The sequence below is a fragment of the Camellia sinensis genome, chromosome 12 (assembly GCF_055761805.1).
Source record: "Camellia sinensis isolate YWXY chromosome 12, ASM5576180v1, whole genome shotgun sequence".
NCBI classification, from domain to species: Eukaryota; Viridiplantae; Streptophyta; class Magnoliopsida; order Ericales; family Theaceae; genus Camellia; species Camellia sinensis.
The window spans coordinates 144,679,573-144,706,183 of NC_138972.1; the positions used below are offsets into that span (position 1 = coordinate 144,679,573).

At 34.4% G+C, this 26,611-nt stretch overlaps 2 protein-coding genes across 8 annotated transcripts; both read right to left on the reverse strand.

Moving 5' to 3' along the window:
• Positions 1-1,534: 1,534 nt before the first annotated feature.
• LOC114259679 (uncharacterized) lies at positions 1,535-6,116 on the reverse strand. Its single transcript, XM_082900068.1, has 4 exons — positions 4,992-6,116; positions 1,927-2,280; positions 1,714-1,749; positions 1,535-1,679 (listed from the first exon to the last, which is right to left on the reverse strand). The coding sequence occupies exons 1-2, from the start codon at positions 5,800-5,802 to the stop codon at positions 1,931-1,933; spliced, it is 1,161 nt and encodes a 386-aa protein (XP_082756194.1). The 5' UTR covers positions 5,803-6,116; the 3' UTR covers positions 1,535-1,679; positions 1,714-1,749; positions 1,927-1,930.
• Positions 6,117-12,585: 6,469 nt separating this feature from the next.
• LOC114279453 (uncharacterized) lies at positions 12,586-26,431 on the reverse strand. Of its 7 annotated transcripts, none has more exons than XM_082900072.1 (11): positions 26,203-26,431; positions 17,871-17,949; positions 17,391-17,430; positions 16,914-17,303; positions 16,614-16,826; positions 16,397-16,489; positions 16,183-16,290; positions 15,837-16,094; positions 15,659-15,727; positions 15,451-15,549; positions 12,586-13,063 (listed from the first exon to the last, which is right to left on the reverse strand). In XM_082900072.1, the coding sequence occupies exons 3-11, from the start codon at positions 17,400-17,402 to the stop codon at positions 13,007-13,009; spliced, it is 1,299 nt and encodes a 432-aa protein (XP_082756198.1). In that variant the 5' UTR covers positions 17,403-17,430; positions 17,871-17,949; positions 26,203-26,431; the 3' UTR covers positions 12,586-13,006. The 7 variants fall into 7 exon arrangements, 6 of the variants coding, with proteins under 6 accessions (XP_082756198.1, XP_082756195.1, XP_082756197.1 ...); XM_082900069.1 differs by having other exon boundaries at positions 16,391-16,489; XM_082900071.1 differs by lacking the exon at positions 17,871-17,949 and having other exon boundaries at positions 16,391-16,489.
• Between the last annotated feature and the right edge of the window lie 180 nt (positions 26,432-26,611).

The following is a 26,611-nucleotide window of genomic DNA, read 5'->3' on the forward strand; positions in this document are numbered from 1 at the left end:
TATTTTTCATCAAATACTATTAAAAAATGACACTAATTATTAATTTTTAACAATGGTTTAAAAAATGTCACTAATTATAAATTTTAGCGACAGTTTAAAAATATTGTCACAAAAAAATATCATTAATTTTTAACTTTCAGCAAGAGTTTGAAAAATTTATCACAGAAAAATATCACTTATTATAAGTTTTATTGACAATTTATAAAAAAATTAACAAAAAATTACTAATTATCAATTTTTGGTGACATGCAAAAAATGTTACTCCCTCCGTCCCAAAATATTAGTCCCTTATTTCATTTTTCATTGTCCCAAAATATTAGTCCCTCTTCAAAAATCAAGTACAAAAATAATATAAATTTCCTATTTTACCCTTCTTTTAAATTAATAAACAACATAAAAAGTACAATTATGCATTGATATTTCCAAAAAATGTACTATCAGAAGGATAATTTTGGAAAATCAACTTTTTTCAAATGCAATAATTGTACTACCAAAAAAAGTAAGATTCCCCAAAAGGGACCATTATTTTGGGACGGAGGAAGTATAAAAAATTATTTTTAGTGACAATTTATTAGGATTTATTTTCAATAGGACTTGATGAGAATTAAATCTAACTATGAGGACCTATTGGTAGTTTACCCAATAAATTTTAGGGGTAGATTTTAATATGTGAACTTATTATCTAATACGTTTTATAATAATTAATGACATTTTTCATCAAATACTATTAAAAATGACATTAATTGTTAATTTTTGGCGACAATTTTAAAATTTTATCACAAAAAAGTCATTAATTTTTGAAAATTTTATCAAAAAAAGTTACTAATGGTAAGTTTTAGCAATAATTTATAAAAATCGTAATAAAAAAGTCACTAATTATCAATTTTTGATAATATATGCAAAAAATGTTACAAAAATTATTTTTAATGACAATTTTATTAAGGCTTATTTTTAATAAAACTTGATAAAAATTAAGTATAACTATTAAGACTTATTAATAATTTATTCTAAATTTTATATATAACTCTAAAAAAATTATTGTTTTGTACCATAAAAAACATCTCAGACTGGTTTGCAGCTGAATAATGAAAACGATGTCTTCAGGACTTGTGCGGCTTCAATGCCAAAGCATGTTTTCCCCTTTTACTTTTCTTTTTTGTTTGTTTGTTTTTTTTGGTGCAAATTTACCAACTTACTTTTCAATCCTCCTGTGCAATACATAACCCTTGTCCTCTCCTCTCACCCAAGGAGCAATTTAAAAATCAACCACTCCATCGAAAAACATGCGTGGTTAAAAATGAAAAATTAACGGTTAATTGAAAGTGAAACAAAAATATTAAAAAAAAATGTTAGAAAGTATGAAAAGACTTATTGCAATGTTTTCACTGATTAATTTATCATTTAACTTTTACGTCAGTCAGTAAAATTATGCAGTAAGTCGTGTCTATCAATTTTTAAATATTTTTTTTATTAGTATGATGTGATTAATCCAAATGTTAGTCATTATTAACATCTAAGATGACATTTGATGAGATGGAAAAATTAGCATGTGTACATAACATATAAATTAGAGTTGTTTTTTTTTTCAACTTAATCGAAACCGACTCACACCAAATTACTTCTTAATTTGTCATATAAAGTACATTTTTAATTATACTACTATATTGAAATTCTGATGTCTCAAAATTAGATATTAAGAATGTCTTTTATCACCTCAAAATTTTAAGATAATTCATTTTAAGATGGGTAGATTTCATTCACCAAGGATCCTCTAGAGTGAAATTTCCTTAAAATTTCCTAGAGTGCTATATTGTGTGGTTGAGATTTACTGGCAAGTCACATCAGAAAAATTAATGTGACTTACCAGTAAATCTCAACCACACAATGTAGACTTTAGGAAAAAATCACTCTAGAGGATCCTTGCTCGATTTCATTGAAGGAGCAAGCGCTTGCGGCAGGCATTGCACCACCGGGTGTAGCAGGCGTGGAGGTTGGGCCAGTCGGAAGTGGGGTAGAGGGTGAAATGGTGGAGCCATAGAGACAACACCTTCTCCTGCTCTTCTTCTTGTTCCAACATCTCTATGGTGTCCTCCATTACTCTCTCCAACTCCGCTCTCTCCCTGGTGCTCAGGACCGGCACATCGGTACCATTGCTCGCTCGGCATAGCAGTGGTAGCCATGACATTAACATCTTCATTTGTGTCTGCCTTTGTTGCTCTTTCTTGCTTTCTTCACCAAACTGCTCTACTCCCAAGTCTCGGGCTTGCTTGAATAAGATTGCTACAAATGCATAAATAAAATTAAAGTCATTATAATCTCATGCAATTTGTATGAGTGCGTAATTACAAAGGAATTAGTGTGTGCAAGCACAATGGTACCACATCAATCCCATTAATGGTTTAACCAGTGTCAGTGCACCAAATTAAAGAATGAATAAATGTCATACATGCTTTTAACATTACTGAGGTTTAAAAGTTTAATTCCTCTCACTTGCGTTGATTCTTATGTTTGTATTTATAACTGCTCTTTTATTAATTAAAAAAAAAATATTAAATTTGCACCAACATATTAATAAAAAAATATATATATTAAAAATCCTAAATGTTTTATTAATACACCTTATAGCTCTTACACCCATACAAAATTTTTACTAAAAATATTAATAAAATATTTAAATTCCTAATATTAATCTTAATAAAAATCATTTATAATTCGACAATTATTCATGGATGTGAATTTTTAAAAAGCATAAAGGGCACTAAAAGACATGACAATGATCAAAAGTCATAAAATATACATCACAAGTCAAATCTAGAGCATTCTCACTAGGTGACATTATATATATATATATATACATATAAGAAATGATATATTTATTTAATTTGAGGACTTTAAAAGAATATTAATAATGTGAAAAATTAAAAAAAAAATTAAGGTCAAATATCACATTATATGAAACCCACACACCAATTAAAATTGTTAAAACTCTTAATTTAGAGTTTTTAATCTTTTATATATATATATATATATATATATAGAGAGAGAGAGAGAGAGAGAGAGAGAGAGAGAGAGAGAGAGAGAGAGAGAGAGAGAGAGAGAGAGAGAGAGGGGATATGCAGACAAAGTTACGCATTACAATTTCTACTCAACCAAACTCAAAATCTACCATGCAAATAATTGACCATAGAAAATATCAGGCTCGGTATTGAGAGGCTATTTTACTCTCATCATATTTTTTTGTAATTAATTTTATTGATAAAATTATTATATATATATATATATATATATGAAAAAATTAGTCTAGGGTCCCTCTTTCATTTTTCGTAATGAAAGAGATTCGCAAAATTATTTTTTGATGTCTAAGGTTCCTAAATATATCACAGAGAAATTTGACCTTACCAAATCAAAACTCATATCTCTCTCTCTCTCTCTAAACTTCTCCATTCTCAGACTTGTCCAGATCAACTCTTGTTCCTCACCCCTGACTTCATTCTCTAGTCGATTGAGCTTCACTTGCATCGGATCTGACTCGTGCAGCAAATTTAAGAACTCATCCGCGTCCAAACTCGACGGCCTCTACAGAGCTCGCCTCCTCGAACTCTTAAACGATCTCGACACCGTCAATGATTGCCGCCGTTCTTGCCGTAACTCAGTTCCGGCGCCACCGGTGACACACCTCTCATCTCCAGAAGAGAACGACGATGAACGGCTGGCTATCGTCGTTTTCTTCCTCCTCGTTCCCAGAACGGTACTTCGACATGCCCAGATTCGAAAATGCCAAAATTGGTCGACGAGTACATTGACCAGATCGGGTCGGTGTTGAGAAAAGGCGGGTGTGATGAATTGGATTGTTGTCAACTACAAAGGTGAGGACAAGCAGGTTGCAGTTGAGGAAATTTCTTCCATGGTTCTCATCAAAATGCGTGAGATTGCAAAGGTGTTCCTTGGTTCCACTGTGAAAAATGCTGTGGTCACTGTCCCTGCCTACTTCAATGATTCTCAACGTCAGCCAACAAAGGATGCTGGTGTAATTGCTGGTCTCAATGTGATGCGTATCATCAATGAACCCACTACCGCTGCCATTGCTTATGGTCTTGACAAAAAGGCAACCAGTGTTGGCGAGAAGAATGTGTTGATCTTTGATCTCGGTGGTGGTATATTTTGGTCCAGAGAAATCTAGAGAAATTCTGATTTGAACTAAATTTTCTCTGGGTTGGTCCAGAGAAATTCTTTGTTTGGACTGAATTTTTTTTTGATTTGAACTAAATTTTCTCTAGGTTAAAGAGAATTTCTCTGGAAATGTTTCTTTAGGAATTTTATTGATTTTGAGAGAATTTCTCTAGGTTAAAGATGAATTTCTCTGATTTGAATAAATTTTTCTGGGTTGTTAAGGGAAATTTCTCTGATTTTGAGAAAATTTCTCTGGGTTGAAGTGAGTCTAGAGAAATTCTTTCCTGGTCTAGATTTCTCTAGTTTAAAGTTAGTTTGTTTAATTTTCTCTGCCTTTAATTGAGTAAAATTGAATTAGACATCCACAATATTATGTAGAATTAGAGCATTCTCATTCTGATTCAGAGCATTCTCATTATGATTCACTGAATTGAAATTCTCAGTCCAATTTTACCAAAGAATAACACTAAATTGAATTTTCTCTTGTTTGGACCAGAGAATTTCTCTGGATTAAATTGAATTTTCTCTGGGTTTGGACCAAAGAATTGAATTTTCTCTGGTTAAATTTTCTCTGGATTGAATTTTCTCTGGATTGATGTTGAGGGCCCTTAGACATTATAAAAATATTGAGTGTCATTTATGCTATAAAATCATAATATCAGGGACCTTAAAAAAAACCTCTATATATTATATACGATTGTATCAGAATTGAAAATTAATTATGAATTAAGATTAAAATTATGTTGAAGCATAAACATGAATAAACTTGTGTGATTAAGAATATTCCACAATCATGTTCCCAATAAATTTCATAAACATACCTGAGACCTTAACAAGAGACCCTTGAATCCGTGGCTCGGCCGAGAGAGATAGCCAAGCCAAGTGTGTAGACGAAGCCCACTTACACACCGCCTCCTCCGCACATCCACAAGCCACCATCTTCTGAGCCAGCCACAGCACCTCCGCGGCCAGCTTCTCGGCTGAACTTCCTGACCATCTCGGCTCCACCCTTTTCCCTAAACGGGCCAACACCATATCTCCATAATACCGAACCGCCCTCAAAACCCGGTTCACGTTACCAAAATCCTCACTCGCCGCCACATCACCACTTGGACCGTCATGATTGCCTTCTCGATCCATCACCGCGGCTTCAAGCTGACTAAGCGTTCTCGAAAAAGCTGCTGAGAGGATCTTATAGTTGACCTCCCGGAGGGCTGCAGAACCCTCCTGATGGTTTTCATCTATAAGCTTCTCCGCTAAAGATCTAACAACTTCATACTTTCGTGAACTCACCGGTATGCCGTTAACAATCGACAACAACTGCGAAAGAGCTCTCCCAATACCCGATTCCCCACCCCCACCACCGTTGCCGCCACCTCCAGTATTGGTGGAAACGAAATTATCGTTGATCGGGGACTTTAAACGGTAACCATAGTTAGTTTCTGAGGACGGGTCGAGAGAGGGGAGGAGGCGGAGGAAGGCGGAGATGAGGAGGTAGCGGAGGAGCTGGAGGAGCTTGTACTTTTGGGCTAAAGTCTGAAGAGATTTGTCTGCATAGATAAACAAAGATGTCAAGAGGTTTCTGAGAAGCAAAGGAGATATGGTTGTGGGTGAACCAAAGCTTTCCTTCATAGCTTTTGTTTTGCTCTTTGGTTTCTGTGTCTCTTCTAACTATTATGGACTGTATAAATTATGTTTTTGTGTGTGGTGTGCGTGATTGTTGAATATATAGATTATATTATATGGGTTGGGATGTCAATGAATGGATGGTGTTGTGTTGATGTAATTTGAATAAGGCAAAGAACAAGTGGGACAAAGTTCTGTGGTTGATGAGGACAATCGTAGGTTGTGTCTGGAGAATTCGGATGTTTTACAAGTATTAAGTTCAACGTACAATAATATTAATAATTATTTAAAAACAAAAAATTTACCACACAAAAATAAGATATCACTTGAACTCGTGTTTGGCGCCGTTGAAATGCTGATATGTAGTGAAATGGTGGGCTCTCTCTCTCTCTCTCTAGATACGCGTATTCTCTCTCTCTCTCTCTACATGTATAATTTGAGACCAGAATGTTTGGTTTGAGTTTGGGAGATGTGTTTTAGAGATAAAATATACGAAAAGTTATTTAGTTTGATTTTTTTCAAAAGATGTTTTGAAAAATTATTTTGAGAGAGAGTTTTGGAAAAAGTGATTGATTTGATGTGCATGAGAGAGAGATTTGTTTGGAAAACTTGTAAACCAAACAGTTTTGGAAAATTTTTTTGAAAAAAATTTGTTTGTTTTGATTACTTTTGAAAACTTATTTGTATAGAATTTTTCTCAAAAATTTTTGAGAAACACAAACCAAACAAGGCGTCGTACTTCATCTATTTTTGTCATCTTTTGTATGTCATTAAAGAAACAAGAATGACAAATAATATATTCTCGGATAAATTATACTTATCTCCCTGAGATTTTTGATAAATACAAAAATTATTTTAATGATTTGAATAATTACACAAATTTTTCTTACTTTAACTGACATTGTCAAGATTCTCCCTTATGTAGAGCATCGCCAACGGTAATAGGCATTTTACCTATGTAAACATTACTATAAAGTATATATTTTATTTTGCCTATCAAATTTTTTTATGTTTTTACTCCAACCATACTCTTTATTTTTAGCTATTCATCTAAATATTATTAATTTTATAAAATGCCACATCAGCAACAAAGATAGAGGAAAATGATCCTAATGATTAAATACATTTTGCCTAACCTTGAAGGCTGGCTACATGTAGCTAGTAAATGTAAGTTGAGCTAAAATGCTTAATCATATGTCTAGTGCCTTGGAGTTAAAAAAAAGGAATTATACTAGGCATTTTGACTAACAAACATAATATACCTAGTGGGTTGGAGATGCTCGTTACTTATATATATTAAATATATTAAATGACTTTATTACCCTTGCATATATTCCGTCAGCCCCTCTTTATGTCATGCATAATTAAATTATGAATTATCTTTTAGGATTTATTACCCTTATTACTTTGCTTTTGTGGATTTATTTTTTTTTAAATATTAAAAAATATTTAAGAAAATCTTATTTTTTATTTGAAATATATAATTTTTATTTTAAATATTTTTAAATATTTTATTTTATTTTATTTTGTAAATATTTTAATTTGTTTAAATTTTAATATTTTAAACTCAAAATACAATTCCACACTTAAATCATAACCAAACAAATAACTCAAAACTCAATTTAAAAATTATTTTCAAAACTCATAACTAAACACATAACTCGAAACTCCACACTATTTTCAAAATTCTACACTCAAATCATAACCAAACATATAACAAAAAAAATTAAATATTTAAAAATATATTTATAAAATAAAATATTTAAAATAAAAAATAATTTTTTTTACATTTGTTAATATTTAAAAATGATAATTAAAATATTTTAAAAAATACAGCACATAAATATATGAAATATAATGCACATTAAAATACATAAATAAATATTTAAAATATAAAATATTTATCCTAAAAAAAATAAAATTAAGAAAGTTTTTAAATATTTAAAAAAAAATAAATCCAAAAAATTTCAAAATACAACTTAAAAGTCTTTTCAAAACTTATAAATAAACAAATTTTCTCTTTTCAAAATTCAATTTAAAACTCATAATTCAAAACACGACTCCACACTCAAATCATGATTCTAAAAATAATTAAAAAAAATGAAATAAAAAAATATTTTTTAAAATTTTCTCTTTTAAAGTAGAGTTTTGAAGAATTGTGTGTTTTTGAGTTTTGAAAATAATTTTTGAATTGAGTTTTGAATAGTTTTGAGTTATGTATTTAGTTATGAGTTTTGAAAATTTTTAATTGGAATTGTGATTCCAAGAGAGAACCAAACATGTTTCTTTTTTATTATTTGGCTAATTAATTGTTTATATTTCTAGTTTCACCTCATTGTAAACTAAAATTTTGATTAGGGTAATACTATAAAATAAATAAAAAATAAATAAATTTAAAGATAAATTACATTGACTACTTCTAAGAATTAGGGGGGGAAAATATAAATTTGACATAATTACATAAATCTCCTTTTATTAGGGTGAAAAAATATAAATTTTATAAATTTGACATAATTACATAAATCTCCTATTTAGTAAGATTAAATTGATAAAAAAAAAGAAGTAATGTATATAGTGTGTAAACACTAAAATAAATGACAACATATATATATATATTTTTTCTGTATATATGACTAACGAATTATTGGGAAAAAAAAAAATTAAAGTGTTATCTAAATTAAAATATTATGGCAATATAATGTGGGGAAGTATTTTGTGAATGACAGTATGTGGCTAAGGTGATGCCAAAGTATTAGCCGAGGTGCCACGTGCCCTGATCATATTACCGAGGTGATCTTGGCTAGGCCGAGGTTATCTGTGGAGATACATGAATCTGAGATAAACAGATAAGGGACAAGAGTCCTAGAACAAGGGAGGATCTCAGTCTGGATAGAGATAAGGCTCAAGAAAAGCTTATCTCTATCTAGATGAGGGTCCATGATGAGTATGGAGCCCGAGTCCCATGAAGTGAGGCTTCTAAGGGAATCAGGTCACTGCTGGGTATAAAAGCAGGACACCTTCGTGGGTTTAAGGTAAGTTCTTTCTTGTGAGTTTAAGCACAATTTGCTATTTTTGAGAAATATTGATTACTGACTTGTTCGTTGGAGTGCCCCCAGGTGGCGAACCACCACAGTATTCTTATCTTCTTGTTGCATGTTGTTGGGCTTAATCTATTCTGCCGGTGCTCTTCAACTGAGTTCTCCGTTTGGTTGTGAGGTTAAAAATCAGCACCCACAATTTAGCGTTGTTTGTGGGAACTCAGTAAGAACAGATGGCCAGACAGGAAGAAAAGATTGGGGATGACATTATCAGTGAGAGTGGTGAGAATACAGATTCTAACGCCGGAGAGAAAAATCGTAATGAAGAAGCATAGGATTCGAATCCAGAGGAGAAGGACGTCGGCAAAAAGGGTAACGCCCTGAAGAAATCATACCTAGATGAGTATTACAACGAAAGCAACCTCCAGGTATGGAAGGATAGATGCCTGAGGAGGGACGATGAAATGAAAGGAATGACAAACAAGTTAGTAGACCTACAGTCGGTTGTCAACTTCATGATGCAGAACAACGTGATGCAACCACCGTTCCCATTGTAGGACATGCTAGTACCAGCGACAAAGAATGATGCCTAGAAAGGGGGGAAAAAAACAATTCCAATAGTCCCACAGCATGGCAAGGAAAAATAGCGCTCATGTCGGCCTTCACGGGATGTCGGGTAAGCTGAGTTAGTGAGAGGTGAGTCACAGAAGATGCCTCGTACCAAGGGAACTTATGTCAGAGAACCTCAGCATGTCAAGGGAAAGGGCTCGTGTTTTGATACAGTGAATGAAGAGAAGTCGAAAACGATGCACAATGACGCTGTGAGCAGCGCGTCAAAAAGGCTGAAATCTGTTGATAGCCGAGCTCCCAGCCGAACGAAGGAGGATCTAAGAGACTACCTCTAGAGGAAGCGACTCAACACTGAGGTAACATCTTCCTTCAAGCCAAGGACACCGTTCTCAGTGGAGTTGGATAGGTTTGAGGCCCCAAAGAGAGTCCACAAGCCAAGGTTCCAACTTTACGATGGTAAGTCTAATCCGAACTTTCATATTGGTTTATATTTAAATTTAATAGCTTTGTGGAGTCGGAATGAGCAGTTGGTGTGCAAGGTGTTCCCTTCATCCTTTGGAGAAATCGCATTGGACTAGTTCCACAAGTTGCCGAAAGGAACTGTGAAGAATTGGGAAAGCCTGGCCGAAATGTTTGTGGCCAGGTTTGTTACAAACAAATTACAGCCACTCAGGGTGGACTCCCTGCTGGCTTTGAACATTAGCGAGGGTGAGAGTCTCAGGGCTTACGCCAAGAGATATTACGAGGTGTTTAATCGAATTCCTGCTTGCAACCAGGAGCTGGCGGTTGTGTCTTTTAAGAATGGCTTAGAGGATAAATGCCCGCTGCAGAAATTGCTGGCAAAGACCCTACCAAAAAGTATGGAGGAACTCATGGCACGGATCGAGAAATATGCCAGGACAGAAAAGGATAGGCTAGGAGCAAAGACACCAAAGCAAGAGAAGAAAAACGGCTCGCCTAGGTGAGGCCAAGGTAATGCTGGTTTTAACAGGCAGGAAACAGGGTTGAGGGCTGCACAAGTAGTCACCACTGTATTCAAAATCCTATTCTACAAAGTCTTGGAAAGGATCAGGAACCAATCGTATTACAGAGCATTGGAGAAGATCCCAGGCGAGTTTATGGGAAGGAGCCTTGAGAAGTATTGCGCTTACCATAATGAGGATGGGCACTTGACTCAAGGATGTAGGGCTTTGAAGACACACTTGGAGGATTTGGCCAGATAGGGTCACTTGAGAGACCTAGTAGATGAGGCCAGAACAAGGAAAGAGCAAGCAAGGCTACCCCAGGCACCGGCAGCACCACCTCTACCACCGCCACCGCAGCAAGCAGATGGACCTCGGGTGATAAATGTGATTCACTCGAAGGTCAATGAGAATGATGTACGTGGGGAGACTCAGAGGGTAAGGCACCTACAACATGTGTATCAGGTCTAGCAAAAGAAGCTTAGGACAAATGAGTACCAGGGGCCAGTGGTTTCTTTTACTGAGGCAGACCTAAATATGGTGCAGCATCTACACAACAATGCCCTGGTGATAACGTTGAAGATCGGAGAGTGCGAGGTGAGGCGCACACTAGTTGATCAAGGCAGTTCTTATGACATCATGTATGTTAGATGTTACAAGGAACTTAGCCTTTACCCAGATGATCAGGAATAATCTAACAGCCCGATGGTTAGATTCAATGGAACGCTGACATGGCCTATAGGTGCCACAAATTTGGAGGTACAAGTAGGCACCAAGAAGGTAAGCACAGAGTTTACAGTAATTGACACCCCCTCTTCTTATAATGTTATCTTAGGCAGATCGTGGTTGTATGCAATAAGGGCTGTTATCTCAATATTGCACCAACTGTTGCGATTCCCAACCAAACATGGGATTGAGGAGGTCAGAAGGGATTAGGTGCAGGCAAAAAATTACTCCATGGCTGCAATGAAATCCACCTGCAACGTGTGAGAAATAGAGACAATTGAAATTGAAGACGAGGACATAGAGGTTCTAGATGATGTCAGCAAAGAACTAGTTGACAAGAGTGAGGAGGCTTTGAAGAAGATTCTAGTCCAAGAAGATGATGGAGAGTGCTTCTTCCTTCTCGACTTAGGCTTAGCCAAGGAAGAGGAAAGAGAGTTAGAAGCTTTCTTGCGAGAAAACATAGAAGTGTTTGCCTAGACGCCTTATGAGATGCTAGGCATCGATCCCGAGGTCATTTGCCATAGGCTCAACATAGACAGGTCTACTAAACCTGTCATCCAGCGGCCAAGGAGGCCGACATTAGTGCATGTGGAGGTAGTTGAGGAGGAAGTGGACAAGCTGTTGAAAGCCAAGGCCATTCGGGAGGTGAACTACCCAACTTAGCTATCCAACACAGTAGTTGTGAAAAAGAAGAGCAGCAAGTGAAAGGTTTGCGTAGACTTCACCAGCCTGAATAAAGCTTGCCCCAAGGACAGTTTCCCACTGCCCAAAATTGATCAGTTAGATGGACGAATGAGTTTCTTAGATGCATACAGAGGCTACCACCAGATAGCAATTTATTTCCAGATGAAGAGAAGATGACATTCATCACCCCATACTACAATAAAATTAAATATTTATGGCTTGCGATGCATGCTGTAAAAACTCTTTCACGACATGCACACAAATGCCGTTATATGACATGCCGTGAAAAGTGTAGCATCATTTACGGCATGCAGGTAAAGTTGTAAAAAGTAATAAATTAAACATTAATGACATACTTTGTATGTCGTATATAACTTTTTACAACATTTTTATCATGTCATAAATCATCATACTTTCCATGACATAATTTTGCATGCCGTAGAAGATTATTTTTAATATATTTATGACATACTTTGTATGCCGTATATAGTATTTTACGACATTTTCTTGCATGTCATAAATCATCACACTTTTCATGACATAATTTTATATGCCGTAGAAGGTCATTTTTAATATATTTATAACATGCCTTGTATGCCGTATATAATCTTCTACGACATTTTCTTACATGCCATAAATTATTACACTTTTCACGGCATAATTTTGCATGCCGTAGAAAGTAATTTTTAATATAATATATATATATATATATATATATATATAGGAACTTGACCTTGTCTAACCGTATGTAGACAATAGCTTATAAAATGCAACCTGTTACAAACCAAGCAGAAGCAACAACTATGAAGTAAGCAAAAAAATCTAATATCTATGCACCAACCAACCTGCATACTAACTTTTATCCTCAACTTCTATCATATCAAGCTGATAACAACCTTAAACATACAAATCAAAAAAAGTATCCAAATCATAAGATTCGCTAATCTCTAAAATACGACTTTAAACATCCAAAAAGTATAACTACAAATCGTAAATCAATTAGTCCAATATTTAGTCCAAAAGAATGAATTGACTAGGCCATGCAACTGTACTTCCTATTGCATCTTGAAGATCATACATCTCACGAGTAGAACGAAACAACGGCACGTTGACTGTTATGTGGTTCACCCATACTTTCTAACACAAAGGTCCAAGAGTTGCATGATGCACCTTTGACTTGGGATCCCTTGATGCAATTTGGCCTTCTGCAACCACCAACTTTGACCCCTCTCAATACAACAACTTGCATTTGACATTTGCTAAGCTCGACACACCATTACTTTGATCCTACAAAAATTAAGAGTATATAAGCATACTGCATAACATTCATCCCATTTACGAAGTATTAGTTCAACAAAGGAAATGAAAGTGTCAAAAGGCTTCAACGAGAACTCACTTACATATGTCATCAATGTCAGAAAAGAAAATTTCAACATGATAAATACATATTTTGAGGTGGTCACACTTATGAGTCTACTTAACCTGATGAATATGACAAGGCTCAAAAAAAGACACATTTGAATGTCTGAAATTGTTACTATCATCAGGTGTTGGCTTAGAGCTAAACTGTTACTGCTGGACCACATTATAGCCCTAAAAATATGACAAGGCTCAAAAAAAGGATCTTAGGGCATACAAAGGCTATTCAACCACTACATAAACATTACCATCCGAGGTATAATTAAGACACATTTGAATGTTTGAAAAAATATGAATTGGATCACTTTAGGATTGGCTTATTAACAAATTAGATAAGTACATGTGTTGCACTGTAAAGATGACAACTAAAAAATTGATTAATTTACTTTCTTTGTGAGAATTTAAATTAGTTCATTTCTTTTAAACGTAGAATTACTGGCAAACAATGTGCAAAAAGTTGGGGACATTTGGGACATGGCTTTCCCTATTTAAGAGTGTGGTTTCTTCATCATTATGCATATCTAGCTCTTACAAGGTTTACATTATGTTATGCTTTTACAATTTGATGTGAGTAATCCTAGATCATATCAATTTCTTCAGTTACATCTCTGTCCAATTTTCCAACCTGCTTGTTCCGAGATCTAGGACTCCCAACTATCATGAATCTGTGTATGAAACAAAAGCGCAGTGTAATACAGGTGTTTGACTTTTAAGAATTTCATCATTTCTTTGTTATGTTTGGCCATATTTTAATACAGATTGCGAGAAGCATGATCTTGAATTGAGTGAAGACACAGAAAAGAACTTTGTAGAGCTTTTGTCCGAGGAGCTGAAGCTACGGGAAACTGAAGCTTTGGAAAGTCAGCAGCGTGCCGACATGGCACTGCTTGAGGCCAAGAAGATTACATCCCAATATCAAAAGGAGGCAGACAAGTCCAATTCAGGGATGGAAACTTGTAAAGAGGCAAGGGAAAAAGCAGAAGCAGTTTTGTTGGCACAAAAGAGACTGACTGCGATGTGGGAATCAAGGGCTCATTAGAGAGGATAGAAAGAAGGGGTTGCCAAGTCTCAGACTCAGTCTTAGGGAAATCATCAAGCCGCATAAAACATATGATGTTTATGAATTTGATCGACTGGGTTGAACCATCTGATATAGCTCTTAACATTGGAAGTTGTTTGTTATGTGGTGTTACGACACATTGTATATGTCCAAAAGATCACAGACCCTCCTCCCAATTGTTCATTATGGAAGTTGTTCCACTTGTAATGTAAAAACCTTGGAAGCAAGGATTGTGCATCTAGAATTATGTCAGCAACAGTTCAGCAGCAATTTTTTGTCTTCTAGTTTACATTTTGCCCCTCTTCTTATTTTGGTCCTTATATTTTTAACTGACTCAATTTTGATCTTTAATTTTAATTGTGTCAATTTGTGTAGCTCTTCTTTAACTAGCATTTTTTTTCCCTTGCTTATTTTACACTCAGGTAGAGCACTTTAGCTCAATAATCTCAATCAATAGGGATTGAGCCCAAAACCATAAAGCCTATCAGTGAAAATGAGTGCACATAAAGGTTTCAGTGGCAAAATTGACATATTATTAGAAGGTTGAATGGTTAATAGCAACATGTAATATATCTACTAATTGAAATCCAAAAGATCACCAAGAATTATGTCAATTGACAATTATTTTCTGTACATGAGAGAAACAGTGAGCTAAATCCAATGAAAACGCCATATCAAGTCAACATGCTTTATGTTGACCAAAAAAAAAGAAGAAGAAAAAATGAAAAGTTGTCATGCTTTGAAATTAGTAAATCTGCCAGACCACAAAACTTGGTTATTCTAATGAGTGGAGAATATGCAGCAGTGCCTATTTGGCTTGAAGCTCAATCTCCAGCAAATCAACAATGCAGTTTATAATTTCATTTCTACAAGATCTAATTTATACTACATGAACATACATAAAAACACAAGCATACATGCAGTCATAAATATATTACATATGACGTGTGAAGAACACTCATTACACAGCTATGCAACCACAATTGATGTTACAAAGCGGTAAAAAGGGCTTTTCAGGGCTGACTACTGACCATATGTGGCTGTAAAATTGGCAACAAGTGGTGACTTAGTAATGCAAGTGATTTTTTGAAAATTTTGATTAGTTCAGGAAAGACTGCACTACAAGACCAGTAGTAAACTGGAAAATGGACTTTGAAAAAAGAAAAAAAAGGCACTTCTAAAAACAGTAACTTACCATATCTAAACCAGTTGGAAGGTTTACAATTGAAGAACCACCACGTTTAGATAATTTCATAGCTTCAATGCTTTCAGTAACAGAACCAACTTCATTTACCTAAAAAACCATAAAAACACTTCATTAAGCGTATAGCTACCACATAATTCCATCAATTAAAGACATGAAAAGTAGATAAAAATGTTTTGAAAATACTATTTTCACTCACTGAAGTTGAAAGGTTGTCATGAGGAGTAGATTGGAGTAGATCGGAGCTTCTTTGGGAGGGATTGGTACCCTACAATCAAAGATAAGCATGCAAGTGATTTAAATGTAAAATAACAAATTAAAGACAAACAAATTATGTGCCATGACATTATATTATCATGTTTAGCTTTTCCTCTTACATCATTTTGCCTTTTTTCTTTGATAAGCATGGCTCTTATCTCATCGAGTTGTTGTTCTAAGTCCAGCACCTTGCTTTCAAGTTTTCTCATGTGCTCATTTTGGTGTACTTGTGCATCAACCTTAGATGGTAATGCCCTAAATCCCAGCCCTCGTACACTCCCACGATGCTCGGGACCAAAAGTATGAAAAATCACATCATCTTTTATAGATTTTGGACCCTCATCAGTAGAAGCCTTATGAAGTTCTTGAACATTTTTCTAAAAATATAAAGCATGTCTTAATAAATTGATGTGATTGCAAATTATAATACCAAAAAAAAAAAAAATTTTGAAGTAATATTGGTACCACAATTTCATCAAGCACTTCATTCATGGATTTTCCTTCCTTCCTTGTATGCCCTTTAATCCAAACATCAACTCTTGATATGGATGATGGTGCTCGACTTTCTCTTCTCTAGAAAATAAAATAGAAAATGAAAATCAACATGATTAAAACAATCTCAAAGTAACCATACTTCATACCCAATTTACAAAATTACTTGAATCACTCTTACATTTACCATTTCATCCTCTAATTGTGCATAACCTTTACGACTCATGGTGTGAAAGAGGGTTTGCTTTTTTCTCATTGCCCTAAATCTTTTACTCTTTGCCTACATATACAAAAGAAGAATGTCATAATTTATATGATTAATAATTCATAATTGAATCACTATGAGAAAATTTGTTGGACTAATTAGTTCATAAAAACTAGAGAATTTCTATGAGGAAACTTACCTTAAATTCTTTGGAAGTTCGTTGTTTCACAAATGCTTTCCATTCAACCATTTCTACATTATCAGGTTTGGTGAGGACAATATTGTGTGCTAGCTTAGCACTTTTACCAAGAGGTCTTATTTTTCGTGATAGTTCAGATTTGTGTGAGCGCCATAATCTACCAAACTTTTGCATGATGTGTTTCCTATGGCAATCATGTATTTTGAATCTAAGCTGCATTTGCATTTAAACAAAAATTTAGTGGTTAGGAAAAACACTTGAGTTGATAGTATAATAATGAATTAAATAAATATATGTTACCTTCACACAGGCCCATAGCTTGTCTTTAACCTCTTCTGGAATATCAGGCCATCTCTCTATGGTTATTGGCACCGTCTCTCGCACCAAGATCCCTTCTAAAGTCGATAGTTTAACTGACTCAAGTCTCACATGCTGATTCCTTTCATTGAAGTCAATTTCATCACACTTTTGTTTTCCTTTGTCATGCATCTTTAACTTTGATGCCCCCTTAGTTTTCTTCTTTGGTACTTGAGTGGAGTCTACAACTCCTTCCATATCATGTGATTCAACATGTGGAGAAGTAGAACACTCATCTAAAATTCTGAATGATGCATTTCTTCTTTCATCCATTGTCACAGCAATTATAGCTTCACGCTCCTTTCTAATTTTTTTCTCTGCTTTTTTTGAACTCTGTGCAATACATAAGGAAAAATAAGAAATAATGTGGACAAAAATTGGTTATAAATTCAATTTTATGTTAAATGAGAAATAAAGTACCTCTCCAATCATCTTGCTAGTTGACAATTTTAAGATTCAACTGTTAATAAGAAAATTTAACAACAATAAATTATGAATAATCAGGCTTAAAAGAAAGGATTCAACTAAACAAAGTAGCTACCATGTATCATACAACTTTGAGTTGAACCTGTTTCCTTGTGACCATTGCTCAAGCGGGAAAGAATGAAATAGATGCAATATGGGACAAACAAAGGGGTGTCAGACAATCCTAAAGACAGCCTAGTAACCTAACTGACGTATGATTTTTTACATGGGAAAAAATATATATAGAGGTGCAAAATATGAAACTGAAATCCAAGTACATGAAAAGCTCAAAAATGTTAAAATTAAATCATGAATATTAACATAGGTTATAAATGAAGTGAGGGAAAACTCTTGCGATGAAATTCCATTCATTTGTCCTGCTAAGTCCTATCTCTCTCAACACAAAAATAAATAAAAGAAAAATAAAATCATTACTTGCGTCCAAATTGTGATTGGTTCCCATAGCAACAGTAACTCTTACTCCAGGTTCAAGTACTTCCTCAATCAAAACATTCTGCACAATATGACATTCAACCAATATTTACCCAAATCGAGCTTATGATGTGAACTGTCACTTGCTGAAAAACATAAAAGTAAAAATTCTACATCTACAATGACAAGAAGGAAAATATACATATATGTATATATATGAATTTCACCCTAATTTACTGATGATAGCATATTATTCAATTTGGTCTAAGTTGAAGTAAATAAGAAATCAGTATAAGAATAAATGATAAAGGTGTATAGAAGAAAAGACTATTCCAATCTATAAGCCATAATCATTACATTTTGTCTGAGTTCAAATGCCACCGCCTATGTAGTTAGCAATTCAGTGGGAAAGGATAATTATAAAAGGGTTAAAAAAAAAAAAAAGGCGGCAACAAATGTAGAGCCTATTCTGGATTTCCCATCACTGTCGATTTGTGTGATTGATATTGGTCAGTGGGCTGGTTAAGTTCGGGCTTCCTCACCCATAGTACAGTGTAAATACATGCCATGCGATCCTCAATGATGTGATGAACAGAGAATGCTGCATGTGCACCAATTGACTTCCACATATGCTTACAGACACAGTGAAGAAGCAAAGACAGTAGTTGATCTGGGATAATCAATATAATAACAAGAGCCTAATTATATGTCATGTGTCCATCTATTGCTCAACGGACAGAGAATACTGTATGTGAACCTATCAAACACCTAACAAAAATAACACTGAATTACCACACACGCACACGCACACATTTAAATATGTACACACACACACACATAAAGAGAGAGAGAGAGAGAGAGAGAGAGAGAGAGAACCAGAGGACAGTTCCACTTCCCAAAAACAAGAATGAAATATAACAAATCAAACAATATAACCACCAGTACACACACAGTTCGTAATCATTTGAAACGACTGGAGAATTATGCATTAACTCATGGTAATACCATTTCATTTATAAAAAATATAAGATCTAATCATATACTCATGTGTCTCATTCTCATTTTCCTAAATAGCATACTGAAAGCTTATCAGACATTAAAAATTAAAACATTTCGAGAAATTATAAGAGACACATTTCCTAATGATAAGCACAAGACAACCCATCTACAGGTCACAAACGGTATGGCCAATATAAAATTTAAAAAACTATAAATTTCAAATCAAACATCAATACATACAACTTTACAAGCCAAACAATAAATCTTTATAAGCTAAACAATAAATTCTTGATAATATTGATTTCAAAGACAGCACAATATTCACCTTACAAGTATATTCACTCATATTAACTTCAAAGAAAATAGCTAGTGAAATTATATAGAAAGGAGAAAATAAAAAGAACGACAAGTAAAGGAGAACTAGTCAAGCCCAATAAGCATTCAGTTATATGAAAATCAAATGTTCCTACTTCTCATTAATCATGCAACACTTCCACACCCTCACAATCCATCCTCACGTAGTGCTCATCTTCATCATTAGTATTTGCACCAAGTCTAGATGCATCTAAAGGTGCAGATGGCATATAGGCATCTTCATCATACATATCCAAATCACGAAAGCCTCTTGAAGGTGCTTTAAGTACAACTTCCCAACTAGATGTATCATTATCCCTCAAATAGAACACTTGTTTTGCACGTGATGCTAGAATGAACAGATCTCTCTCAAATGGATTTCATCATTGTTGGATGTTGACCAATGTAAATCCATCTTCAACTTTGACACCGTTTCCAGTAGTTGCCCAGTCACATTTAAATAGAGGAACTTGAAATTTGTAGTAATCCAACAAAATTATGTCTCTGATAACCCCATAGAAACAGATTTTTTCAATACCTTGTGCAATGTCTTTTTTACTAGATCGACAAATAGTTTCTGCTTCAATGGAAACACTGCTATTTTGTGTGGACCTTTGGACATCACTTGTATGAAAGCGATGCCCATTAATGACATAGCCCAAATAAGACGTTGCATGTTTTCTTGGGCCAGCTGCAAGCCATTTCAATCTATCTGAAACCTCATTACTACATGATTCAATCTTTGCTTTCAACCACTGAGAAAAGGTGTCCATTTGTCTAGAATGTAGTAGAGCAGCATCCCTCAAGAAACGTCTATCCAAAAGCTTAAGCTCCTCTGCATGCATTCTGATAAGGAAGGCAAATTGTGAGATAAATATATCATATAAACACTCAATTAGTAATAGATGTTTATGTTATCATACTTACTCTAAATATGGTTGGACTTCAGAACTGTTTATCAACACACAACAATGAGCAATTTGTAACATATCATCAGGTATCATGATTGAATTCCCCAACGTAATCGGGCGTCCTTCTAGTATTGTTTCATTTTCAAATTCTTCATTGCGGTTATGTCGAGCACCTATTTCAGTTGCTTGCTTCATGTACCCACTACAAAATTGCATGCACTCTTCAGCTATATAGCATTCCACTATGCATCCCTTAGGTCTTGCACGATTCCTAACATATCCCTTAAGTATCTTCATATATCTAGACCATAATATAATTAATATTCAGGTTAATAGCTTTTTTGACAAATACATCAATAGATATACATAATAAAAAGTGATATACACCTCACCTTTCAAATGAGTACATCCAACGAAATTGCACTGGTCCACATATGTGAGCTTCTCATCCTAGATGGATTGTCAAGTGAACCATAATATCAAAAAATGATGGAGGGAAGAACCTTTCCAACATACATAAAGTCTCAGCAACATCTTCTTCGAGTAGTTCTAATTTATTCCTATCAATCACTCTTTGACATATTTGATTGAAAAAAGTGCACAATCGAAATATTGCATTCCTTGGTCCCTCTGGTAAAAGTCCTCTCAACGCTATTGACAACAACTGTTGCATCAAGACGTGACAATCATGTGACTTGAGGCCTATCAGCTTGCACTCTTCTAATGAAACACAATTAGCAATATTGGAGCTATAACCATCAGGCAACTTTAAATCATGTAACCTAGAACAAAAGATCTGCTTCTCGACTTTTGAAAGTGTATGTAATGCCGTTGGCAAATAAAAATGAGTTCCTCTGTTCTCCGCATGCAATTTTTGTCTAATGCCCATTTCTTCCAAATCTTTATGAGCTTTAAGGCCATCCTTTGATTTCCCCTTCACATTCAATAGTGTGCCAATGATACTTTCGCAAACATTATTCTCAATGTGCATTACATCCAAGTTATGACGCAAAAGTAACGCCTGTAACATCAATCAAATATTCATTCTATAAAAAATAAGAATAACAAATTCAACTAATTTTGAAAATAGGAATTCTACTTTCTTTAGACTTACATCCCAATATGGTAAATTGAAAAATATGGACTTTTTCTTCCGTGGTTGAACACAAACTGGCTCTTTTTCTTTGATGGTCTGGGACTTTTTCCTTTTTCTCTCCTTTGTTGCTTTTCCCAAATTATTTTCAATGTCTTTAACTACACTGAAAACATCAGAACCATTTAATGGTTTAGGCTTCCCTTGAAGTTCTTGCTTTCCATCAAACCAACTTCTTTTCATCCAAAATGGATGGTCAGGTGCAAGAAATCGCCTGTGGCCCATGTACACTGTCTTTTTACTATTACTCAACCATTGTGAACATGTGTAAGCACTACATATTGGACAAGCAACTTTTCCCTTTATGGTGCATCCAACTAAGTTTCCATAAGCTGGAAAATCATTTATTGTCCACATCAAAATAGCCTTCAAATTAAACATGGAGTTATTGGCTGCATCATAAGTCCTGACACCATTAGTCCATAATTCTATTAGGTCTTTCACAAGTGGCTCTAGATAAACATCTATGTTGTTGCCTGGTTGCTTTGGCCCTGGAATTAGTAATCTCAACATGATATTTTCCTTTGCCATGCATAACCATGGGGGAAGGTTATATGTAACTAACATCACTGGCCAACAACTATACTTTGAGCTAAGATTGGTGAAAGGATTAAATCCATCTGTTGAAAGACCAAGTCTAAGATTTCGTGGATCTGATGCAAAAGAAGGCCACTTTTGATTGATTGATTCCCATGCCAATGAGTCAACTGGATGTCTCATCTTGCCATCTTGGCTTTTATGAGAGGAGTGCCACGTTAATTGCTTTGCCCTCTCTTGTGACTTGAACATCCTTTTAAATCTTGGTATTATTGGAAAATATCGCAACACCTTCGCAGGAACTCCCTTTTTAATCTTCTTAGTGCGTTTATCTACTTTCCAACGTGAATAATTGCATTTCGGATACGTCTCCTTAAGCTTTAAATCTTTTCTAAACAAACAGCAATCATTCACACAAGCATGGATTTTCTCATATCCTAGATCAAAGGCTTTGAGCATCTTTTTTGCTGAATATATAGATTTGACAAGCATGTTATCTTCTGGTAGCATATCAGACACTATTCGAAGAAGTTCATCAAAGCTTTTATCAGAATGATCATGTGCAGCTTTATGCTTGTATAAAGCAACAATTGCTGAGAATTTAGTGTACTTTGTACACCCTGGATATAAAGGAGTGTCAATATCTTCTAATGATTGTGTTAATTCTCTCTCTCTACTTTCACTTGTAGACTCTGCAAAATCATCATCTTTAAAATGCACGTCTCTGAACATCTTATGTGTATCTGAAATTTCAACATCTTCCTGATGTGACGATGCAATTAGTTGTTCCCCGTGAAGGAACCAAGAAGTATATTTAGGATCCATCCCTTCCATGACCAAGTGCTCGTACACAATCTCGCAAAATTGGTGAGATATAGATTTCGACAATTTCTACAAGGGCAAACGATCATTTCGGGATTCCTTACATTCGCCTTGGCTATATCTACGAACTTGTGTGCTCCATCCAGATAATCCTTCGACACTCTGATAATTTTACATCAAACTTTATTATTCCAATAAAATGACCATATAAAAGCTTAAAAGTTATTGTGTTTGAGAAAAAAAAAACCTTGAAAGATGCACCCAAGATTTATCAATGTAGACTTAGGTAATCTCTTGGATACGATTGTGCTTAGAGCTACATGTAATCTCTGGATCCAAACCTAAGTAAACAAGTCCATTTCCAAAGAAAGAAGAGGGGAAAAAACAATTTAAAGCAATTTAATGAGAGAAAAAAAAAACAAAAATATCGTAAAACAAAAAAACAAAGACTCTTTCTGGGTATTGCATTGACCTCCCCTCTTGTTTTGAGAAAACATAGAAAATTCCACAATTTTAACATAATTACTTTGGATTCTCTTAAAGTTTTAAATCACATAACACAACTTAGTTTTCATACATGAACTTTTCTCACAAGAAAAATGAATTACAATAAACTAATGTTACTCCATCTCTATACTAAAACTCAAGTGCTAATTATGACCACTTGGACTAACACTCTATTGTATAATTAATTGGCTACTCTTGTAATTATTAGACGTCAAACTATTAACCGAAACTACTCGACGAAGCTGTCAACTCTCTGTAACAACGATTCAATGTATATTGTTTATCTGTCCTAATTGCCAAAAAAATACAGGGAAAACCATCTCTCTTTCTCTCTCTCATTTATTATTATTATTATTATTTTTTTGGGGGGGGGGTTCTCTTTCCTACTTCTCCCCCTTCATTTTGGATGGTTAAACATGCTGATTGCAGTATGCAATTCCTCTGATTTAAGCTGAAAATAAAAATAGTAACAGGGAATAGGTTTTGCAATCTTGTCAAAGTTCATTTCTTTAGGTGGATCCAGGAAGAGTTTTGATAAAATGAATATAAAGTACTAAAAAATATTAGCTTCGTTTGGGAAGTTGACTATTTTAGTAAGTTAAAATTTTTGTGTTTGGAAAGATGGTTGAAAGCTCAATAAATTAAGTAGATTATTGGGGATTGTATAAGAGAAGGGTAGAGATTTGGGCATGAAAAGGTGGGTTTTGGGTGAATATTCAGGGGCTATTATGGATAAAGTGAATAGTACTCTATAATAGTAATTAGGGGGCTGGGTTGGTTTATTTTATAACTTGTGATTAAAGGGTTGAAAGAACAATGGATTAAGCTTTAAATTAGGGTTAGGGGTGAAGAAATGGGTCTCTATAGATCATTTGGGAATTAAAGGCTTAAAATGCAGGAAATTGAGAACAAACATCTAAGGTTTTTATATTTTGGTTGTATATTGTATATCTACTATGCACACAAAACAGACAGCTATTCCTATTCCTTTTTCATCATAAAATGATTATTCGAATTTTCTTATTTGGATCATAATTCAATCAAAACTTATCAAGTTATCCTAATCTCTAACCTCAATGAAATCGAATAGTTGCTTTTATTGGTATATTACTACTTTTGAATGAAATCTAATAGGGTTCAAATATTGCTTATTTCTTATCGATTCCCGTTAAAAAAATAACGATTTCAGTAGAAAGCTCTTTCTTCTCTTTTTTTAAATGAATATGTTTTTATGTTATTTAAGAAATTCTAGGTATCACACTTTAGACAGAGCTTTTATTTTAGCTTGGGATCTTATTGTTTTCTCTTGTAGGTATTTGCTGACATGGAAGAACTTGGCGTCCAACCAAACATGTCAATCGTTTCAATGGTTGGAGATGCGTTTCAAAAGCTGGGTATGTTGGACAAATACGAAAAATTGAAGAAGAAATATCCACTGCCAAAATGGGAATATCGATACATCAAGGGAAAACATGTTAGAATTAGAGCAAAACATCTTGATAAATCTGGTGATAGTAGTGATGGTGTAAAGAAGTTTGATGGAGAAACTGACAAGAAGTCTAACGGATTGCAAGATGATGCTGAAGTAGTTTCGGTTAAAATCCAAGATGAATCTAATCTATTGGAGGATGAATCAGTACATCCTAACTTTTTATTTTTATTTATTTTTTAATTACCAAAAGAAACAGAAGTTCCCCTTTAGACATATCTTTTGTTTCTATTATAAGACTTGTTAGACATATCTTGTTAGATATTCCCTTCTAACCAAACTACGCAACCCCAACCCAACCCAACCCAACCCAAACCAATAGGACTTTCTTTCTTTCATGATTGATTTGATTCCTTCAAGTAGACCGCCCCTGTTCATGTTATTGGTTTTGTTTAATTTGCGTACTTATTATTGGCTTCTTCTCTTCTGATCATCGCTTCTGTCTGTCTGGGTTTCATTGCTATGCTCTGCTCTGCTCCGCTCTATTCTATTCTATGGATTGACTTCACTCTCACAATAATAATGTCTTCATTTCTTCCTTTTTCACACTCCAACTGAATTTTTATTCCTTTCTTCTTTTTCTTTTGGGGGTTTCTATTCTATCGGAACTATCATATCATTCAAATTGTGAATTGGCAAATCAAATGAAGCTCCGGTTCTTAACCATCTTGCTACCCAATACAAATACAGGTTTGGGAATTAGACTCTCTTTTCTGTGCATCTCTACTAATCAAATTTAATCTTCTCTATTTCTGAACCCAAGCAATTTCTCTTGCTTTTAAATTCTAAATCTCAACTGTGTAATCTTCAGTGGATCACAACATTATTGTCACCTCAACCACAACACAATCTTCATTTATCCCATTCATTTAAATTGTGCATTCCTTAAGTAAACTACATTTCTATGTCAGTCAAGGGATGACATTCAAGTCCTACTCTGCAAACTTGATTAAGCCTTTTAGCAATCCTGATAGGCTATAATTGGAACTCCAAATTTAACAAATGTTGAAAAAAATAGAACATGTAATATACTTGGTTTGTTGGGCATATATCACCTTATAACAAACCAAGTAGAATTTTAACCTACAAACTCAGAAACTGCTCATATGTTGAAAACAAATATCACTACCAACTAAACAAAAACATAACGTCAAATTCGTAACAAAACACAAAACTGATAATTAAGTCCTAAGAAAGCATGTTAAAAACTACATAACATGTCGCAATCATATGTTCTTCCTAGTTTATGCTAAGATATACAGGAATGGAACAACCACCATACTAAACAAAAACAGAGAACACAATACATACATCCAAATTCACTGACATATCCTATATTTGTTATTTATAGCATTTTGTGACCCCTAATTGGCATTTGTCATCAATGGTAACACAAAATCAAAGAGCACTACAAAGCACTAGTGGAATTTAATTGAGATTCCATCAACAAATTATTATTCAGCAAATTGCGCAAACTCGACGGGAAGGAAGTGCTTGAGGGAGAGAGAAAGAGAATACGAAACTGACAGAGAGAGAGAGAGAGAGAGAGACGGTGGTTCTTACCTTAGTAGACGATGGTCCTCGCTTCTCTGGCCGATGCAGATGGTAGAGGCGATAGAGCTTCGAAATTGCTAATCGCTCTGAGATTGGATCTGAGATGAATCACCAATCGCTCTGAGATTAGATCAAACGGGGCTGAAGAAGGCTAATTCGATCGGTTGAGAGAGATTAGGGTTTAGAGAGAGAGAGAGAGAGAGAGAGAGATTGACACCTGAGAGTGAGTGAGAGAATAAGGGGCCTAAAATGTTTTTCAGTTTTTTGTTTTAGTTATTGTAATATTTGTAATATTTTAAATTGTAATATTTTAAATAATTTTTTTTTTACTTTTTAAATTCAAATAATTTACATATATTAAAAGAAATATTTTATTTTAATTTTAATAATGTTTTACTTTTTAATTTTTTTTTAAAAA